We start from the raw sequence: 20,937 nt of genomic DNA on the forward strand, positions 1-20,937 counted from the left end.
GAAGCTTGCTGTGTGATGATAAGGTGCCTATATCCCTGTGATTTTTTGTTTTTATCTCTCAGTGTATTTCTATGTTGGTGGTCAGACTTGCTTCAGTTCTAACCTGTCCTGTCTGCCTTCAGATATTTTTGAAGACTTTCAAATGTAAGAAGGGCCGATGGCCATTGTTATACATTATAACTTCCCACGTTTTCATGGTTGCATCTTCCTCTGGGTATCAAGTGTGGTAGCCATGAATGTGTGCCTCTCCAGTGTCTTGTGGTGGGGATATATTGATGGAGGGCCCTTTGAATTCACTGCCCCTTTGCGCAGAGACCACCCTTCACACAGGCTCCCTATCCCAGTAGGGATATGATATCAATCCCAATTCTGTGAGAAATGAATGATCTTCTTCCTTTAGTGACTTTAGCTCGAGGACTCCCCATCAGCTTTGCGGACACTCTAAAACTGGGCTGCAATCTAAAACTTCCTTCACTCTCTTTCTTTTTCACAGGGGTCAGATATGCATCTTGGTCTGAGGACCCTCCCAGGCTCCTCCCACTCATCCCCCAGTTTCCTTCACAGGCATTTTCCCCAATAAATGTCTTGTATATCTAATCCCATCTTGACTGCATCTCACAAAATGAAAACTAACATACCAGATGTGAAACTTTTCCTCAACTCCTTTTTTTCTCTCCCATATTTAGTCAGTAACATTTCCCTATGGGTCTTTTGTGTTATGCCTTCCCTCCCCCTCAAGTATATAATACCTTTTGCATCTGTTTCTTTTTTTATTTCTGTTGCCCTCACCAGTCAACTCAAATTTGAAGATTAATGCTGATGTTAGCTATTGTTATGAAGTACTTATTACGTGCCAGGCTCTGTGCTATGAGTATACAGGCGTACTTTACATATATCTCACTTGATTCATATAGCAGTGTTGCAAGATTTTAACAGAGTGAAGCGACACCGAGGCTATATCAGGAAGCATAGGCCCAGAGGATTTATTTATTTATGCCGGCATAGGCCCAGAGGATTTGTATCCAGAGGCTGAGCCCTGAACAAAGTGGGGCTATTTCTTTTATACTTTTTGTTAACTTTCTATAATTAGGCTTTCTTTGTCCCCCAAATAAGGTAACACAGAAGGTAGCATGTGACTTGATTGGATACTCTTCTCTTAGGGCCTCTGGGGCAGCTTCAGAGTTACAAGGGCTACATAGTAACAGAGATATGCAGAAAACATGCAACAGGAGTTGTGGGGTAAGCAGGCACGTATAGATAACAACTGGACTCAGCTTTGTTTCTCTCTGGTTGAATTATGGCCTCTGGGTCCTGAAGTTCCTAGAGTTCCCACTACAATAACCCTGCCAGATTGACATTATTTCCATTTAACAGATGAAGAACCTGAGGCTTCCAGTGGTGAAAAACTTGCCCAAAGTCAAATAGCTAATAAGAGGTGGACCTAGAGTCAGGTAGTCCTTGCCTCTAGGAATATCTGATTTCATAGAGCCTAATGGTAATAGTATTAATAATAGCATCTAACATTTATGGAACATTTCCTAAGGGTGTGGCATTTCACTAAAGGTTTAAATCTTTGAAACAATGCCATGAAGCAGAGACTTTTATTGCAATTTTCAGTGGAGGAATCTGAGGTTTAGAGAAGTTAAGAATCTTGTGTAACAAGTTTATAATCATAAATGCTTACATTAAAAAAGATCTCAAATCAACAACCGAACTTTACAACTAGAGGAACTAGCAAAAGAAGAACAAACCAAACCATAAGCTAGCAGAAGAAAGGAAATAATAACAATTAGAGTGGAGATAGGTAAAATAGAGATGGGAAAATAACAGAGAAAAATCAATAAAACCAGAAATTGGTTCTTCAAAAAAAGATTGACAAAATTGACAAAAGATCAAGAACAAAATAAGGATGCCTGCTTTCGCCGCTACTATTCGAAATAGCGTTAAAAATAATAGCCAGACCAATTATCGAAAAAAAAGAAGAAAAGGCATTGAAATTGTAAAGGAAAAAGTAAAACTGTTAACTGTTTGCAGATGCTATGACCTTATATAGAAAACCCTAAAAATCCCACAAAAAAACTGTTAGGACTAATAAACAAATTTGGCAAAGCTGCAGGATACTAAACCAACACATAAATACAGTGTATTTCTATACATGAACAGTAAACAGTATGAAAAGGAAATTTTAAAAATTCCATTTATAACAGTATTGATAAGAATAAAATATTTAGTAATTAACTTAACCAGGTAGGTGACAGACTTGTACACAGAAAAACTGAAAAACAACTTTTAAAAAGGAGAAAACATAGTAAAAGAAATTAAAGAAGACGTAAATAATTGGAAAGACAGTCTGTATTCATGTGCTGGAAGACTTAACATTGTTTAGATAAAAATACTAACCAAAATGTAGTGGATGTGTATGGGTAATGATTTTAAAACAATATGAATGTGCTTAAGGCCACTGAGCTATAAACTTTTTTTTTTAAGAACTTTTATTGAGATACAGTTAACAGACAATAAACTGCATATATTTAGAGTATACAATTTGGTATCCCAATCTCCCAATTCACTCCCCCCCAATGAGCTATAAACTTAAAAATTGTTTCAATGGTAAATCTTACATACTTTTTTTTTTAACCATGTATAGAAAGTGTTCCAGAAAAAAAAAAAAAAAAAAAAAAAGGATTGTGCAAGGTCACAGAGTAAATGCCAGGCAGGATTAGAAACTAATTGTTTTTTTTCAGAGATGGAGCCATTAAGGTTTTGCCATTCTGTTTATTATAATGGTCTCTTAACTCATAGTCTGCCCATTGTGACTTCTATTCATTTTGCACACCATTGGTAGAGTAATCCTCCCGGAAAGATGTAGCATGGTGCAAGTGGTCACTTACATTTCACATCCAGCCTGAGAGGGTCACTTTTGTTGGTACTGCCCAGGTTGGAGATTTCACACCGATAATCCCCAGCATTCTCCCTCCTGACGGGGTCTATGGTAAGGGTGCTATTGTCTGGGAACAGCTTCATCCTCTCTGTGAGCAGTAGACTCTGGCCACTGAAGAACCAGTAGATGGAGATCCCAGTGTCATTTGTGATGCAGGTCAGGATGGCAGGGTCCTTATGTTCTGTGACTGTGGTGTTGCTGGCTTGGATGAGGGCTGTGCCACTGATTCTGTGGAGAAACAGAGGAGGTGAGTGACTGAGAATAGGTCAGGGTCCTGGGGCCATACTCCTCCCTCAGAGATCTCAGGTACTTCCAAGGCCCAATTAGCTCTGTAAAGGTGACCTAGAGGATGGTCCTGACCCTGTGATCAAAGTCGTGACTCTCCCTTCGTTGATAATCTGTAAGGAAAGGTCTGCACTTCCTCTCTCAGGATTGGCCAGCAGGGTGATATCTTAGAAATTCAAAGGTTGGGGTGTTGGGAAAACGTAATTAAAATAAAATCGCTCAGTTCCACCTCTGGGTATAGACCTAAAGGAAATGAAAACAGGATTTCAAAGAGATATATGCATTCCCATGTTTATTGCAGCATTATTCACAATAGCCAAGATTAGGAAACAAACTAAAAGCCCATCAACAGATAAATGAATAAAGAGGGTGCGGTCTGTATATACAATGGAATATTATTCGGCCACAAGAAAGGACATCCTGCTAATATTTGTGACAACACGGATGGACCTTCACCACATGGTGCTAAGGGAGATAAGTCAGACGGAAAAAAACAAGTACTGTATGATATCACTCCTGTGTGGAATCTTAAAAAGCCAACGTCATAAAAACAGAGAGTAAAAATGGCGGTTACCAGGAGGAGACAGGCTGGGACCTGGGACCCTATGCTGCAATGCTTGCACCTGGACAAACACCTCCTTGAGGAACAAAATACAAAGTAACTATAAGGGACTAAAAATAACTGTTCACATGCACAGTTGGGGCAAATTCTGGACAACAAGATACAAAGAGACCAAAAAGCCCAACTGCCACTTCTGAAGAGCCTAGAACAAAAGCAGGGGGTTGGGAGCAAAATCAGGGTATTGCACATGCCCCCTGCACACAACACCACCTAAGGGGTGGGCAAACCACCAGGCCACCCAACTGGCCTAACCCCTAGACACATCCCTACACTCACACCATGTAAGGCACCAGCTCACCTTCCCACCTCAGTGAGCAAGCTAGCAAGGGAATCTGTTACTTGCTCTTGTTGCCCCCTGCTGCAGCAGGGGCCCCAATAAAACCTTGCCTGAGTTTCTTGTCTGGCCTCTGATCAATTTCTATTGATTAAGGAGGCCAAGAACCTTGGTCCATAACAAGGAGATAGAGTTCGGGAGATAAGATAGATGTTGTTTAAGGGTGCAAACTTGCAACAAGTAGTAAATAAGCCATTGTGCTCTAACACACAGTATGATGAATATAGACAACACATCAAATTTTCTAAAAGACTAGAACTTAATTATGCCAACCACTAAAAAGAAAAGATAATTATGTAATGGGATATAGGTGTGAAATATTGCTACAATGGCAATCATATACATATATCAAATTAAAATATTATACACCTTATATTTGAAGTGTTATATGTCAAACATATTCAATGTAAAAGAGAAAAAAAAAGAAAAACAAAGGTTCTTCTCAACCCAGCAAACCTCTCCACAGAGTAGAAGAGAGGGGAAAAAAAAGTTTTATTATAGCATTAAACCAGAATGTGATGTGCCCTACTGGCAGTCTGCTAAGAAATTGCAAAGACAGAAAGCTCACTCCCTTATATAGCCAGACAGATAAAACCCTCTACATACATGTTCTCAAGATAAATAATAACTAGTCCTCAAGTAAGAGAACTTGACCAGCACCATTTGTCACATACCCTAAATTCATCTGCTAATTGGGGTGATCATCTGTATCAGTTAATTAGCTGTGTCCAAAGGAAAAATAAACTCTCATCTTCATAACTGGAGGTAGTTTTGCAACCTAGAGTGAGATGTCCACCTCATTTCGGCTCTTATCCTCCCCCAGAAACTGGGAGATGGGGTGCCATCTTCCCTGTTGATTACATTTTCAAGATGATAGCTCCCAGGTCCTTGAGAAAGATACTGCCTGGGTTGGAAAGCTGGCAAGAGTCTTATTTAGATTTTTTACAGATTCACATACATCTCAAAGGGACAGAGAAAGAATTTACTATGATACATTTTCTAAAGAAAATGCTCTGAAAGAAAGGGGAATTTCTTTCTCTTTTTGCCCTAGGAAAAATAAACTTCTCTTTTTCAACTTGTATTTCCCTCACAGGGGTTATTCCAGGAAGGAAGTGGTATATCATGTCAAAGCTTGCAAAACTAGCCTGAGGAGCACCTTGCAGGTTTAGCAATAAAAGAAGATATTGGTGACCTTGGTAAAAGCAATTTTAGAGAAAGAAGAGATGGAAAGAGGGCATGGAGGAGTGAGTGGAAGTTGAAAACATAGAAGAAAAAAAAAAAGTGTCCAGATAGTTGAAGATGCTTGACCAAGAAGGGAAGAGGCAGTGAAAGGAATGGAAGACCAAAGAAGTGATTTTTTTCAGTAAGTGGCTTTAGAGAATGTGGGGGGTGGGAGACAGAGGGGGAAGTTGAAGGCTGGCAGGGCACAGGCTCCCTCACCCACTGTAATCCCATGAAAAACCATATCTGGATGTGAATGTCCACTTGGGGAATGACTATTTTAGATTCTTTAAAGTTCAAGTCTGTAGTGCAAATAATAGAATCAAGGTTTGGGGTCAGGGTTAAGGGCTTAGCCTGGTCAGGGTTAGGAACTGACTGTGAAAAGATCTTTATGGCCAGAATGTGGCCTTGGTATGGGGTCAGAGTTAAGAATCATTATGGTTCTGGGATCAGATTAGAGGTCAATGTCCAGAAGAGAGGCAGGTCTTTAGATATTACAAACCTGAACTTCATTGTGTCTCTGTTTCTTGTTTTTCTCCTTCTCCATTCTTAGCTAATTTTCTTTTGCTTCTATTTTTCATTTTTATCTTTCCCTCTTCCTCTCTTTTCTCCTCTCTCTTTTTCTTAACCCCCTTTCTCTCCCCTCCACCTTTGCAACTCAAACTAGCAGAAGTTAAACAGCTTTAAAAGTTGGTTCTTTGTTGACTGAAATTGACTTTAGACCCATCATGAATAATTTAGAAACCAAACGAGCATTAACTGGTTCAAGGCTCTACAAATAAACAAGAAAAATCTAAATTCCAATACTTTTTTTTTTTTTTTAAGTTCACGGTTGGATTTTTTGCAATGAGTCAGTGACTTGCAATTGATTTTTTTAATTTTTTTTTTTTTGAGACTGGAATAGAACAAGCTTTATTCAATTGCCAAAGAATGGAGAAGCCGGAACCCAGTTCGCAAATTAACTTCTCCGAAATTGATTTTTAAAACCTTATAACCTTGTTTCATAAATACAATTGGGAAAAACCCTTAACTTACTGTAAGAGGAAATCAGACTTGGCTAATGCTCAACTGATTCTGAAGAAGTAAAATCAAGTGTTGATAAATGCAGATACATTTTAATATCAAGCAGTAGAGTTAGTAAGCAATAGGCCATATAGGAAGTCGCTATAAATTATAAAAAAGAAATAAACCATTTAAACCACAGAAGAATTATACTAGGAAATAACCCTAGCCTCCTTCCACCAAAATCTCCCAGTTGTAAATATTAAAATGTTCTTCTAAATAACTCCTGGGTGACTGTATTTAGAAAATAATGACAGTAAGAGTGTCCATGTTTCAAACCCAGTATATTACAATACGGAACATCTTACAAGGTCCAATAGGAGAAACACAGTGCAGAACTCCACGTTTTGAAGAAAATCCATGCCTTCTTCTGAAGATTGCAATCAGACATTTGGAAAGGGGCTCTAGTCTTATTACTGGGCCCCCATGGAGTCTGGATGCCTGGTGCACTGGAAACACTAATCCCAGTAGGAAGGTGTTTGGAATTGAGGTCTTTGGGAGGTCCTGAGGGTGGAGCTCTAATGATGGGATTAGTGCCTGTATTAGTCATGGTTCTCCAGAAAAACAGAACCAGTAGGGTATATATGGATATATATAGAAACAGATTTATTGTGAAGAATTGGTTCATGCAATTATGAGGCTAAGAAGTCCCAGGATCCTGTTGTCTGTAAGCTGGAGGCCTAGGAAAGCTGGCAGTACCAGTTCAAACCTCAGGCCAGGTAGCCAGTGGTGTAAGTGCCAGTTCAAGTTTGAGAGCCTGGGGACTTCCCTGGTGGTGCAGTGGTTGGGAGTCTGCCTGCCAGTGCAGGGGATACAGGTTCGAGCCCTGGTCCAGGAGGATTCCCGCATGTGGCAGAGCAACTAAGCCCATGTGCCACAACTACTGATCCTGCACTCTAGAGCCCAAGAGCCACAACTATTGAGCCTGCGTGCTGCCACTACTGAAGTCTGCACGCCTGGAGCCTGTGCTCCACAAGAAAAGCCACTGCAACAAGAAGTCCGTGCACTGCAACGAAGAGTAGCCTCCACTCACCACACCTAGAGAAAACCCACACGCAGCAACAAAGACCCAACACAGCCAATTAATTAACTAATTAATTAATTTAAAAAGTTTGAAGGCCTGAAACAGAGAGGACTCATGTCCCAGGGCAGGAGAAGAGAGCAAATTCTCCCTTCTTCTACCTTTTTATTCTAATCAGACCCTCAATGGATTGGAAAAAGCCCACTAGCTTTGGTGAGGGCCATCTTTACTCAGTACACCAATGCAAATGCTATTCTCTCGGGAAAAACCCTCACAGAAACACCCAGAAATAATATTTTACTAGTTGTCTGAGCAATTAATTAGAACTGTCAAGTTGAACATTAACCACTACAGTGCACTTTTATGAAAAAGGCAAAGCTAATTGGCTTTCTTTCAACCATGAGGATACAAGGAGAAATCTACCATCTGCAATCCAGAAGTGTGCCCTCACCAGAACCTGATCACACAAGCACCCTGATCTGGGACTTCCAGCCTCCAAAAGTGCGAGAAATAGTTTTGTTCTTGATAAGCCATGATATTCTGTTATACAAGTTCAAACTGACAGCGACACCTGGCCGCCAACACCAAGTGCATTGTGACCTGAACTGCACATCACACACTGGCTGCAGTCAAGCTACCAAACCATAATGCTAGGCACGCACAGCAGCATCCACCATCCATGGAGAAGGCGTGTATGAGATCAGGCTCAAGCAGGAATGGAGGGCACAGCTGGACACCCCAGCAGGTGGCTCAGACACCCATGGCACCCACCTCTTCCTCCACCCACACTTATGCGCTCATGGGGATTCCTTGTGATCTGTTTACAGGGGATGGAAAGTGCAGACTAGGTCATGGGTGGACCTGCAGGGTGGGCTGGCACCAGGCAGAAGTGGGTGTTGGCTGTGTTAGCGCTCACTCATGTGGTCCTGAAAGAGTGATGTAGGGAAATCCTTCAGGGGGCAAAACTTCGGGGGTCCACCTCGTGGGAGGGACGGGGTCCTCAGGTCCACTTCTGCATGGACCCATGGTGAGCCACTTGGTCAGGACTTAGAATAAAAGCAGCAAATGAAGACAGGGAGGATATGTGGCTGGTCCTCTGGGGATGGGCACAGAGTGTGAAGATGTTCACGTCCCACACGAATGCCCACCAGCACCCATGCCCTGAGCAGCAGGCTCCTGGTACCCAGTGGACAGGGTCAGGCAGCTTCTCTCCCATCAGTGCTTGCTCACTGGGCCCATGGGTAAAGTGGCCATGTGCATGGTGAGATTCCACACGGTGACAACAAATGGGCTAACTCTTCCCATGGTGACCTGGCTATTGACTGTACTCAGTGCCCAAACCAACAGAGGCAGAGGCCAATGCTAAGCCTGTTATGGAGTCATTCTACAGCAGGACTACCCAGGACATAGCCCACCCTCGAGGGGACTGAGCTTTCTCCCCACAGGGATAAAGACACACTGTGGATTCTGATTTGCCTTCCTTGTACTCAGTGCTTCTGTCAGCACTGCCATTTGGGAACTTAGAAGATGTCTGTTCTGTTGCTGCAGTGTCCCATGAAGTATTGCTTCCAACTAGAGGACATATTTTAAGGCAAAGGAAGTGAGGCAATTAACTCCCACCCATAGAGCTCCCTGGTCTTCCAGGTGCCCCACTACACAGAGACAGTTGGCTTATCGGAAGCGTGGAATGGCCATGATGGCTTATGAGGGCACCGGGTGAGAGAAGGTACCCTGCTGGCCAACAGCAGATGCTCTGTGTCTTGAACCAGTGGCCAGTCTATCGTGTCACCTCCCCCAGAGCTAGAATGCCGGAGTCCATGAAAAACGGTGGGGAGCGGGTAAGGGAGTGTCCCCACCCACTAGTACACCTAACAACCCACTGAAAGGAATTTTTGCTCCTGGTCTTTGTGACCTTGGGCTTGGTGTGGGTGAGGAACCCCATCAATCGGAAGCCAGGACTGCTCCCTTGCCATTTTGTGCTCCTCGTGCTGCTGAAACAACAGGCAGAGACGAGGGCCACTCTGCTGATTGCCAGAGGGAACCAGACCACCAGAGGGAGGCTGGGTTGCTGGGTCAAGGAGGACTATGGTTGGAAGCCAGGGGATGCATTGGGGGTAATATTTCCTTGGCCGGTGGTCCTGTTCAGCAGAAAGTGGCCAAGAGCCAATAAACACAAGACCATTGAATACTTACTTCCCTTAAGAATGAAGATCTGGGGACTTCCCTAGTGGCCCAGGGGTTAAGAATCTGCCTGCCAATGCAGGGGACACGGGTTCGAGCCCTGGTCCGGGAAGATCCCACATGCCACAGAGTAACTAAGCCGGTGCACCACAACTGCTGAGCCTGCTCTCTAGAGCCCACAAACCACAACTACTGAACCCACTAGCTGCAACAACTGAAGCCCACGTGCCTAGAGCCTGTGCTCCACAACAAGAGAAATCACCTTAATGAGAAGCCTGAGCACTGCAATGAAGAGTAGCCCCTGCTCTCCACAACTAGAGAAAGCCTGTGTGCAGCAACAAAGACCCAATGCAGCCAAAAATAAATGTTAAATAAATAACATAAATCTTAAAAAAAAAAGAATGAAGAATTGTGTCACAACAGTTGTCCAGAGGAGGTGTGGGCAGGTGGTAAGAGAACATAGAATGGGTGGTAGAAGAAGGCAGCTCAGATCACCACCAGCTACACAGTCAGGACCTTTGCAGCTTTGGTTTATGTTGTTTTCCCCCATCTTCCACTGTGGTACATGAAGAACTGGTTGTCTAATGCTGTGGGTGTGTGACCCACTCTCATTAGCGCAACATGGTTCTGTGATTAGGTAATGGATGGGAATTGTGTGTCTTCTGTATTGAGGACTCTAATTTTCATCTGGACAAAGGAAAGGGGTGACTTTGCTAGCCACTTTCTGTTTTCTTCTTCAAATTCATTCTCCCCGTCTCCCCCTGCCCTGCACTGTGGGGACTGTCAATGGGATCTCCTGCCTGCCAGCTGGGTTCAGTCAATGGGGAGCCCCAACAGGGGACCAGATGGAGGACACTGAGTGAGGTTGGGGTATTAATTCCTCATCCCTTCCCTGTAGTGCTGCTGTGAGTTGGATGGATCTTTCAGCCTGAAGTTGGAGTTCCTGTCAAGTAGCCCTCTCCAGAAAGGATTCTCTCTATGTCTCTGTCTTGCAACCCCTCCATGTTCCAGTACAGAAACCCAGTGGTATCAGCACCAGGAAACTGGTCTCACCCTAGTATCTCCACAACAGTCACACATTTTTGCCAATTATCTCATTTTTAATGTCTTCTCAAGTTACCCAGGTGGAATGAGTCCCTTTTTGTGCTTGTGGCCTGACTGCTAGGTAGAATCCATATTGGTTGAAGTACACCTTCACCTCTCAGGTCATGGTGATGGGCAAATACCTTTGTCTGCAGCACCCTGAAGGCTCTGCTACCACTGGAGCTAGAATGGAGACATGCACCCGACCAGTGAAGGATGGGCTTGAGATGGTGAATCTCTCTCTGGTTTCTTTTCCTTCCCCTGTGCCAGATCTCTGGGTGTCCTGCCCTCCACCTCACATAAAGAAATCCTGTTATTGTGGGGAAAGATGGTGTCTTTATCATCAGACACGTGTGACCACTCCCTAAAAGTTTCTTTTCCTACAGGGTGAGTTTAGCTCCTCCTTAATCCTCTCATGTAGTTAGTTATGGCTTCATTTAACTGGGATGCTGACCTAGATGGAAAGACCAGGGAAGACTTTCTTGAAGACAGACATCTAATGGAGAATGACCCACAAGTTAATCTAGAGCTCAACAAAGGGGCAGGAATGTGTTCCAGGCAGAGGAAACAGCATGTGCAAAGGCCAGGGTGTAGGAAAGTTGAGTGAAGTAAATGAGTTCAACTGACTCATTTGGGTGATTAAATGAGCTAAGACACCTGAAGTGCCCAGTATGTAGTGAGTGCTACATAAAGGCCAGCACTTATTATGATTGCACACCAGTGGGCACACATCCAGGGTCTACCCACTTGGAAGTAGCAGTAATAGAGGAACAATATTCTCTCCTCCTGACTACACAGGCAATCCATAACATCAGGACTTGATTACAGCTCTACTGAGGTATAATGGACAGGCAAGAAACCACACATATTTAAAGTATACAGTGTGATGAGTTCTGATGTGCATACACACTCCATAAGGTCATCACCACAGTTGCGACAGTGCACACATCCACTCCACCCAAAAGTTTCCACATGAGCCTTTGTAATCTCTCCGTCTGCACTTGGCCCCATACCCACAATACCCAGGCAATCATTCACTTTCTTTCAGTTACAGTAGATTAGTTTGCACTTTCTAGAATTTTATAAAAATGGAATCTTATAGTATGTTCTCTTTTTTTTTAATTTATTTATGTATTAATTTTATTGGCTGTGTTGGGTCTTCGTTGTTGCACACAGGATTTCTCTAGTTGCGGCGAACGGGGCTACTCTTTGTTGTCATGCACGGGCTCCTCATTGTGGTGGCCTCTCTTGTTGCGGAGCACAGGCTTTAGGCTCGTGGGCTTCAGTAGTTGTGGCACGTGGGCTCAATAGTTGTGGCACATGGGCTCTAGAGCGCAGGCTCAATAGTTGTGGCACATGGGCTTAGTTGCTCGGTGGCATGTGGGATCTTCCTGGAGCAGGGATCGAACTCATATCCCCTGCATTGGCAAGTGGAATCTTAACCACTGTGCCACCTAGGAAGTCCCTAGTATGTTCTCTTTTTTCATCTGGCTTCTTTCATTCAATATAATATTTTTTTTATTGAGATGAAATTCACATAACATAAAATAAACCATTTTAAAGTGAACAATTCTGTGGCATTTAGTGCAGTCACAATGTTGTATGACCACCACCTCTATCTTGTTCTAAAACATTTTCATCACTTCCAAATAAAACTCTGTACCCATTAAGAGGTTGTTCTTCATTTCCCCATCCCCCAACCCCTGGAAACCATCAACTATGCCTCTATGGATTTACTTATTCTGAATATTTCATATAAATGAGTCATACAGTATGTGACTTTTTGTGTCTGGCTTCTTCCACTCCTAAGTATACACTCAAAAGAATTGAAAACTGATAGTAACAAATGTTATAGCAGCACTATTCACAATAGCAAAAGGTGGAAATGGCCCAAATGTCTATCAGTGAGTCAGTGGATAAACAAATTCTGGCATAAACACACATTGGAATTTTTCAAATTTATTTATTATTTTTTAATTTGTTAGCTAAGTAGGATCTTAGTTACTGCATGCGGGCTTTCTCTAGTTGCGGTGAGAAGGAGGCTACTTTTTGTTGCAGTGCACAGGCCTCTCATTGCAGTGGCTTCTCTTGTTGTGGAGCACAGGCTCTAGGCATGCGGGCTTCAATAGTTGTGGCACATGGGTTCATTAGTTGTGACTCACTGGCTCTAGAGCACAGGCTCAGTAGCTGTGGCACATGGGCTTAGTTGCTTCTCGGTATGTGGGATATTCCCTGACCAGGGATCGAACCCATGTCCCTTGCATTGGCAGGCAGATTCTTAACCACTGTGCTACCAGAGAAGCCCCATACATTGGCATATTATTCAATCACAAAAAAAGAATTACGTACTGATACATGCTACAACATTGATGAACCCAAAGCAATCTACAGAGTCAATGCAATCTCTATCAAATTACCAATGGCATTCTTCACAGAATTAGAAGAAAAAAATTTACAATTTGTATGGAAGCACAAAAGACCCTGAATAGCCAAAGCAATCTTGAGAAAGAAAAATGGACCTGGAGGAATCAGGCTCCCAGACTTTAGACAATACTACAAAGCTACAGTAATCAAGACAGTATGGTACTGGTACAGAAACAGAAATATAGATCAATGGTACCGGATGGAAAGCCCAGAGATAAACCCACTTATCTATGGTCACCTAATCTATGACAAAGGAGGCAAGAATATACAATGGAGAAAAGACAGCCTCTTCAATAAGTGGTGCTGGGGAAACTGTACAGCTACATGTAAAAGAACGAAAGTAGAACACTCCCTAACACCATACACAAAAATAAACTCAAAATGGATTAAAGGGACTTCCTTGATGGCACAGTGGTTAAGAATCCATCTGCCAATGCAGGGGACACGGGTTTGATCCCACATGCCACAGAGCAACTAAGCCTGTGTGCCACAACTACTGACCCTGTGCTCTAGAGCCCCTGAGCCACAACTACTAAGCCTGCATGCCACAACTACTAAAGCCCACACACCTAGAGCCCATGATCCCCAACAAGAAAAGCCACTGCAATGAGAAGCCCATGCACCACAACAAAGAGTAGCCCCCACTCACCACAACTAGAGAAAGCCCATGTACAGCAACAAAGATCCAACACAACCAATAAATAAATAAATAAATTTATTTTTAAAAATGGATTAAAGACCTAAATGTATGACCGTACACTATAAAACTCTTAGAGGAGAACATAGGAAAAACACTCTTTGACATAAATCATAAGAAGATCTCTTTTGACCCACTTCCTAGAGTAATGAAAATAAAAACAAAAATAAACAAATGGGACCTAATGAATCTTAAAAGCTTTTGCACAGCAAAGGAAACCATAAGCAAGACAAAAAGACAACCCTCAGAATGGGAGAGAATATTTTGCAAATGAAGCAATGGGCAAAGGATTAATCTCCAAAAACCACAAACAGCTTATGGAGCTCAATATCAGAAAAACCAAACAATCCCATCCAAAAATGGATGGAAGACTTAAAGAGGCATTTCTCCAAAGAAGACATACAGATGGCCAAGAGGCACATGAAAAGATGCTTAACATCACTAATTGTCAGAGAAATGCAAATCAAAACTACAATGATGTATCACCTCACACCAGTCAGAATGGTCATCATCAAAAAACCTACAAACTATAAATGTTGGAGAGGGTGTGGAGAAAAGGGAATCCTCTTGCACTGTTGGTGGGAGTGTTAATTGATCGAGCCACTATGGAGAACAGTATGAAGGTTCCTTAAAAAAACTAAAAATAGAATTACCATATGACCCAGCATTCCCACTACTGGGCATATACCCTGAGAAAGTCATAATTCAAAAAGTCACATGCACTGCAATGTTCATTGCAGCACTATTTACAATAGCCAGGACATGGAAACAACCTAAATGTCCATCAACAGATGAATGGATAAAGAAGATGTGGTACATATATAAAGGAATATATACTCAACCATAAAAAGGAATGAAATTGGGTCATTTGTAGAGATGTGGATGGACCTAAAGTCTGTCATACAGAGTGAAGTAAGTCAGCAAGAGAAAAATATTGTATGTTAATGCATATATGTGGAATCTAGAAAAGTGGTACAGATGAACCTATTTGCAGGCCAGGAATAGAGACACAGACATAGAGAATTGATGTGTGGACACAGGGGAGAGTGTGGACACAGGGAAGGGGAGGGTGGGATGAATTGGGAGCTCAGGTTTGACGTAGATACACTACCATGTGTAAAATAGATAGCTAGTGGGAGCCTGCTGTATAGCACAGGGATCTCAGCTCAATGCTCTATGATGACCTAGATGGGTGGGATGTGGGGGGAGGGAGGTCCACGAGGGAGGGGATATATGTAACCATATAGCTGATTCACTTCATTGTACAGCAGAAACTACCAGAACATTGTAAAGCAATTATACTCCAATAAAAAAAATAAAGTGAACAATTCCGTGGCATTTAGTGCAGTCACAATGTTGTATGACCACCACCTCTATCTTGTTCTAAATCATTTTCATCACTTCCAAATAAAACTGTACCCATTAAGAGGTTGTTCTCCATTTCCCCATCCCCCAACCCCTGGAAACCATCAACTGTGTGTCTCTATGGATTTACTTATTCTGAATATTTCATATAAATGAATCATACAATATGTGACTTTTTGCATCTGGCTTCTTCCACTCCTAGGTATACACTCAAAAGAATTGAAAATTTACTAACAAATGTTATAGCAGCACTATTCATAATAGCCAAAAGTTGGAAATGGCCCAAATGTCTATCAATGAGTCAGTGGATAAACAAATTCTGGTATAAACATACATTGGAATATTATTCAATCACAAAAAAGAATAATGTACTGATCCACGAATGAACCTCATAAATATGCTGGGCAGAATTATTTTGAAATTTATATTCAAGACTTTGCATGTATCCGTAGCTCATTTCTATTTATGACTGAGTAATATTTCATGGTGTGGTTATATCATAGTTTGGTTGCATTGTTTCCCAGTTTGGGGCTATTACAAATAAAGCTACTACTAACATTCACGTCTTCATGTGTCTTTATTCAGACATATGCCTTTATCTCTGGGGAGAATATCGCAAAACGTCTATTTAACAAAGAACTTGCAACTAGAATATACAAAGTGCTTACAACTCAATAAAAGACAATAAAAATGGGCAAAATATTTGAACAGGCACTTCACCAATGAAGATACATGGATGGTGAATAAGCACATGGAAAGATGTTCAATACCATTAGTCATTAGAAAAATACAAAATAAAGCTACAATGAGATACCACCACAGAACTCTTAGAATGGCTAAAAGGGAAAAGAATGACTATACCAAGTGCTGACGAGGATGCGGAGAAACTGGAACTCTCACACGCTGCTGGTGGGAACGTAAAATGGCACAACCACTTTGGAAAACAGTCTGGCAGTTTCTTAAAAACTTAAGCATATACCCACCATGTGACTCAGCAATTCCATTCCGTTTCTATACTACTTCAATTAAAATGAAGTCAAGTGGAATTATCCTGAAAGACTTTTGCCTGACAAGGCGATGTTATTGATGAAGGTGAGTGCATTCTCAGCTCAAACCACTGTGGTTACATGTTGCCTTGGTGGCTTCTAGGAGAGATGGCTTTCTCCACAGTGCTGCAGACACTAAGATGTTTGTCCTGCCGCTGCAGCGCTGGACTTTATCCTTCCCTGTTTATTCTTCCTGTGTGATGAAAAGATTGAAAAGGATGCCTCATTTTACTTAGGAGAAGATTGAAGGCAAGAAAGAGGAAGTAAATTGTTCAGATTAGAGTGAAACAATGTCTGGTCTAGAATCTCAGCCTCTTTTTTAAGTTTACAATTTCCAGGTATCTTAGCTCCCCCTCTCTTTACACACTAGAATTTTTTTTTTTTCCCCGAAATGAAACTCCAAGTCAAAGGATTTGGAAGGTTTGGTACCAGATTGGCTTCCAAAGGGTTAATCTATCCACCATGCCTCCAGCGCTAGAAGATATTGACAGGAGGCAATGCCAGCAGTTGTATTCGATTCTTACTTGTTTTTATTCCTCTGGTGAGTACAGAAAGGCCTATAAAGATATTTAAGTGTAACTTTTCATCACATGCCCCGGATCCCTCCTCTTTATGACATAAAGGTCCTATACTGCAATCTGAATGTGAACTGTTTTGCCACATGAATAATTTTTCTCTGCTGGAGAAAACTGGGTGCTTGACAAATGAGGTTGGAAATATATCCATCAGATGACTCAACCATCTTTGGGGAGCCCTGGTGCAGGGGGACACAGTGCAGGTTGCTGGGAAGGCCTGGGCTTCCAGATGCTGCTGCCATCTCCTGACTCTGTGGCTCAAGCTCCCATTCCCCCTTGTCAGGGCTGTTTCCCACTTCATGAGGTGGGTTGATGGTACCAGCTCTGAGTGATGAGCCACCTGAGTGGAAGGGCTTTGCATCATGGGCAGTGCAGGGCAGATGGAGAAGCTCAACCCAAGTGTAATCTGTGTCGGTAAGAGAGGATTCTCTGGAATTAGTGTGTACAAGGAAATAAAAGGGTCTCATTGGTGGGGACTGGGAGGTTCACATGGTCACATTAATTAGCCAGTAATGCAACAAACTGACATTACGAACCTCTGAATGTGATGCACTGGAAAAGATGTGTCACCCATGTAGAATATTGTCAACAACAACTAAAATAACTCTCATCCTGCAGAAACAGACAAACCCAAGTTGTAGAAACCCAGGGGGGAACTACTTGTTCTTCATAGCATTCAGGGAGGCTCAGGGCAAAGAAAGTGTCTTTGTTGGTTTGTGCGGGTTTGCAAAAGGGCTAGAGGGTCTGCTTTGTCCTCAGTAGGTGAATATCTGCAGCACATTCTGGCATGACCCAGGCTTCTCATATCTGCTGAACCCATTGGCCAGTTGTGAAGGAGAAAACAGAATGAGTCAGCCAAAGTGTGGGCTGAGGGGCCTAGAATTGATTCTAGCTCAGCCACAGCCTGAAACAGAGGCCTTGGCAAGTTCCTTTCCCTCTTTTAGTTTCTAGATCCTTTTCCACAGGAGGCACAAGGAATAGTTGCAATTGTTGCTCCTAATAGGGAGAGGAAAGGAACGGGAAGGGAAGAGGAGGCAAGGGAAGAGAAAAGAACCAGTACTGGTAATGCTACAAGTGGATGCCTTGGAGCACTTAGCACCAGAAGAATCTCTGTCTCAGGCTCTGCTTCTAGGACATCCATCCCAAGGAAAGCATTCCTGGCTGTGTGTATTAAAAATTCTAGTAGCTGAAACAGATATATCATCTATGTAAATTTCTGTGGTTTAACATGATACATGTTTATTTCTCACTTGTATCACATTTACTTGGTGGAGTATTTGGAGAAGTAAGAGGCACTCCTGCTTTGTAACCACTCAAGTTCAAAAGTGACACCAGTCATTTCTGCCCACATTCCATTGGTGGGAACTAGCCACGTGATTCACTTAGAGGCAAGGGAGGCTGGGAAATGTAATTCCTGTCTAGGCAATCACCACTTAGTAGCATCTTTACACCCAGAAAGGAGCATGGATCTTTGGTTGGCAGTTATCTCTGCCACTTTGTCTGACCTTGGGCAAGTTATTTAACTCCTTTTGGATTCAGTTTCTTTAACTATGAAACTGAGCTATTAATTGAATCTCCCTCACAGTTTGGGTCATGATTCAATTAGTTGAAACAAAAAGTGCTTGGACTAGGGTTGGAACAGATTAAAGGCTCATAATATTAACTATTTTTATCATTTTTTGAGAATGAGAGAGAATCAGTTTTTGAGAACCTACTTTGGGTTATATACAGATATTAATCCTCACTGCAACCCATGAGGTGCAGATAATTAGTACACCTACTTTACAGAAGAGGATGATGAAGTTTGGAGAGGGGAAGTAAATGACCCAAAGCTACACAATCAGGGAGCAACAGAATCCGGTCTGGAAGCAAGCAGTTTTACACACCAGGGACTGTCAGACTTTTTACTAAACAGCCCCACATGCAACTTTTGCATTTGTCACTTGAAATATGCAGGAGTCCCAGGAAGGTTGCCTTAGTAACCTGACTTAGCCCTGTGTTGCTGGGCCTCTGCCAGCCTTGCCTCTCTCATCTCTTATCACTCTCCCTCTTACCTACCACAGTCTAGCCACTTGCTTTCTTTCTAACCTTCACATAAGCCAAGCTTGATTCCACCTCAGGGGCTTTGGACCTGCTTTTACCTCTGCCTGGAATGGTCTTCCTGCCTGTCTTTCCATGGCAAGCTCTTTCTTTTCATTCTGCTCTCGGCTCAAATGTCACCTCCTCAGGGAGGCCCTCCCTGATCTCACCTTAGCCACCCACTTTCACCTTCACATCACCTAGTTTTCACTCTCTTCCCAGCACCCAGCACCACTTTTTTTTTTTTTTTTTTTTTTGGTGCTCACATATTTGTTTAGTGTCTGTCTCTCTCACTAGACTGTGAGCTCAACAAAAACAGTGGCTTCATTCTTATTGGCCTTCCTGCTTCCCCAGCAATTAGGACAATGCCAGACACAGACTCCAGCCTGGTAAATATTTGTTGACTAAAATCAGACATTTAATTGACTACCTATAACTTTATGTGCCTCTTTGCCCACCCTTCCTTCTTCTCTTCCTCCAGGGACATTGCTTCAGGCCACACACAACTCCAGAGGGCGCCATTCACACAGCAACAATGTGAATCACTGGGGAGGGGGCAATATTTCTTTAGTGCACCACCTGTACAAATGTAGTGATGGCTCTGTTGCATCTTTCCTTTCTTGCTTCCTCCATCCCTCCTTTCCTTCCTTCCTTCCTCCCTTCCTCCCTTCAATAAATATTTATTGAGCTCCTATGCTATGCCATGTTAGTAGTGGAGACACAGATGAGAGGAACATGCCTCTGTCCATGGAGCAAAGTGTAAACTTGCAAACACACAGAAAAATAGAATGTGTAAAGATGTTGAAATAAACATATAATTGCAAGTTACATATTCATTTCTCTTTCTCCTCAACTATTGTTCTCACTCTTTTCTCCCTTTACCCTCTCCTTCTCACACACCCACATCTGGCCTCTGCAGTCACCGACAGACACCCCCGATTCTTCCTTATCTCTCTCCTACCCAGTGTGCTAGAGTGGCTTTGTGCAGTTTTGCAAAAGACTATAGTTAAATATTTAGGAATTTTGCGAGCTGGTTCTTAAACGACTGGTAGCTTAAAAACAGAAATACTAGGAGTACTTACACCATAGAAATAGGCCAGTGTTATGAGGCAGGGTTTGTTGATGCTGTTTTTCTGAAAAGCTGGTCTTCTAGCACACCAACATTCCATCTATTTCTGGCAAAGACACTTTGCTTTGCCGAGGAATTCCGAAGAGCATTCTTTGATTGATATTCAGTCATCACCCCCACCGGCCACCCCACGATTCCTCCCCTCCCTCCTGGGTGGCAGGGAAGTAGAGATTCTAGGGCCTGTGTTGTGCTGGGAGGAGAGAGAACAGAAGAAGAAGAGAAAGCATGAGGGAAGTTTGTGAAAGAGAGTATAAAAAGGATAGCAATATAGGAAGGGAAGAGAAAGAAAAGAGAAGTAGGAATATGTGGAGGGCAGAGGTTAGGTTAGGGAGAGCATAAGGGCCAGCCACGACTCACCACATAGTGTCCTCACAGGCAGTTGGGCCATTTCCACACCTGGGGCCAGAAGGTGGCCAAGTTGCTGTGAGATGAGGAAACCACTTTCTCAAACTACCCTGAAACAGGTGGGGGTGGGGACCCACATAGCTGGGCTCTGGAGGAAGAAGGGCTGGGGATCTGGACCAGTGAGGTCTGGGAGCCAGGATGCCTCAATCTCTGACTGTTGAGGGGGCTGGGAGCCCGGACTGCTGGGTCTGAGGGAGGAGGGGCCGGGGGCCTGGGCTCCTGGGTCTGGGGAAGGAGGGAGGATCCAGATCCCCCCACCCCCAGCCCCAACCCCACCCCACTCACCACCCCCAGCCCCACCCCTCTCCAGCCCTGCTGCCTTTAAGCTGTGGAGACTCAGGCCCAGGCCTCATTTAGCAAGACCCTGCCCTCCCCTCCCCTTTCCTGGACTGCCTTGGGTGAGGGATATAAAAGGGCTCAGTTTCCTGGGAGAAAGGGCTGGAGGGAGCGTTCCAGCGGCCCTGATC

General features: G+C 43.0%; 1 protein-coding gene across 1 annotated transcript; it reads right to left on the reverse strand.

Moving 5' to 3' along the window:
• Positions 1–2,883: 2,883 nt before the first annotated feature.
• LOC130838113 (carcinoembryonic antigen-related cell adhesion molecule 21-like) lies at positions 2,884–7,710 on the reverse strand. The gene is given in 3 exon segments (XM_057710875.1): positions 2,884–3,152; positions 3,155–3,196; positions 7,692–7,710. Coding segments are annotated over 3 exon segments (330 nt in total).
• Positions 7,711–20,937: the final 13,227 nt, after the last annotated feature.

Source organism: Hippopotamus amphibius, chromosome 16, assembly GCF_030028045.1.
Source record: "Hippopotamus amphibius kiboko isolate mHipAmp2 chromosome 16, mHipAmp2.hap2, whole genome shotgun sequence".
Lineage (NCBI taxonomy): Eukaryota > Metazoa > Chordata > Mammalia > Artiodactyla > Hippopotamidae > Hippopotamus > Hippopotamus amphibius.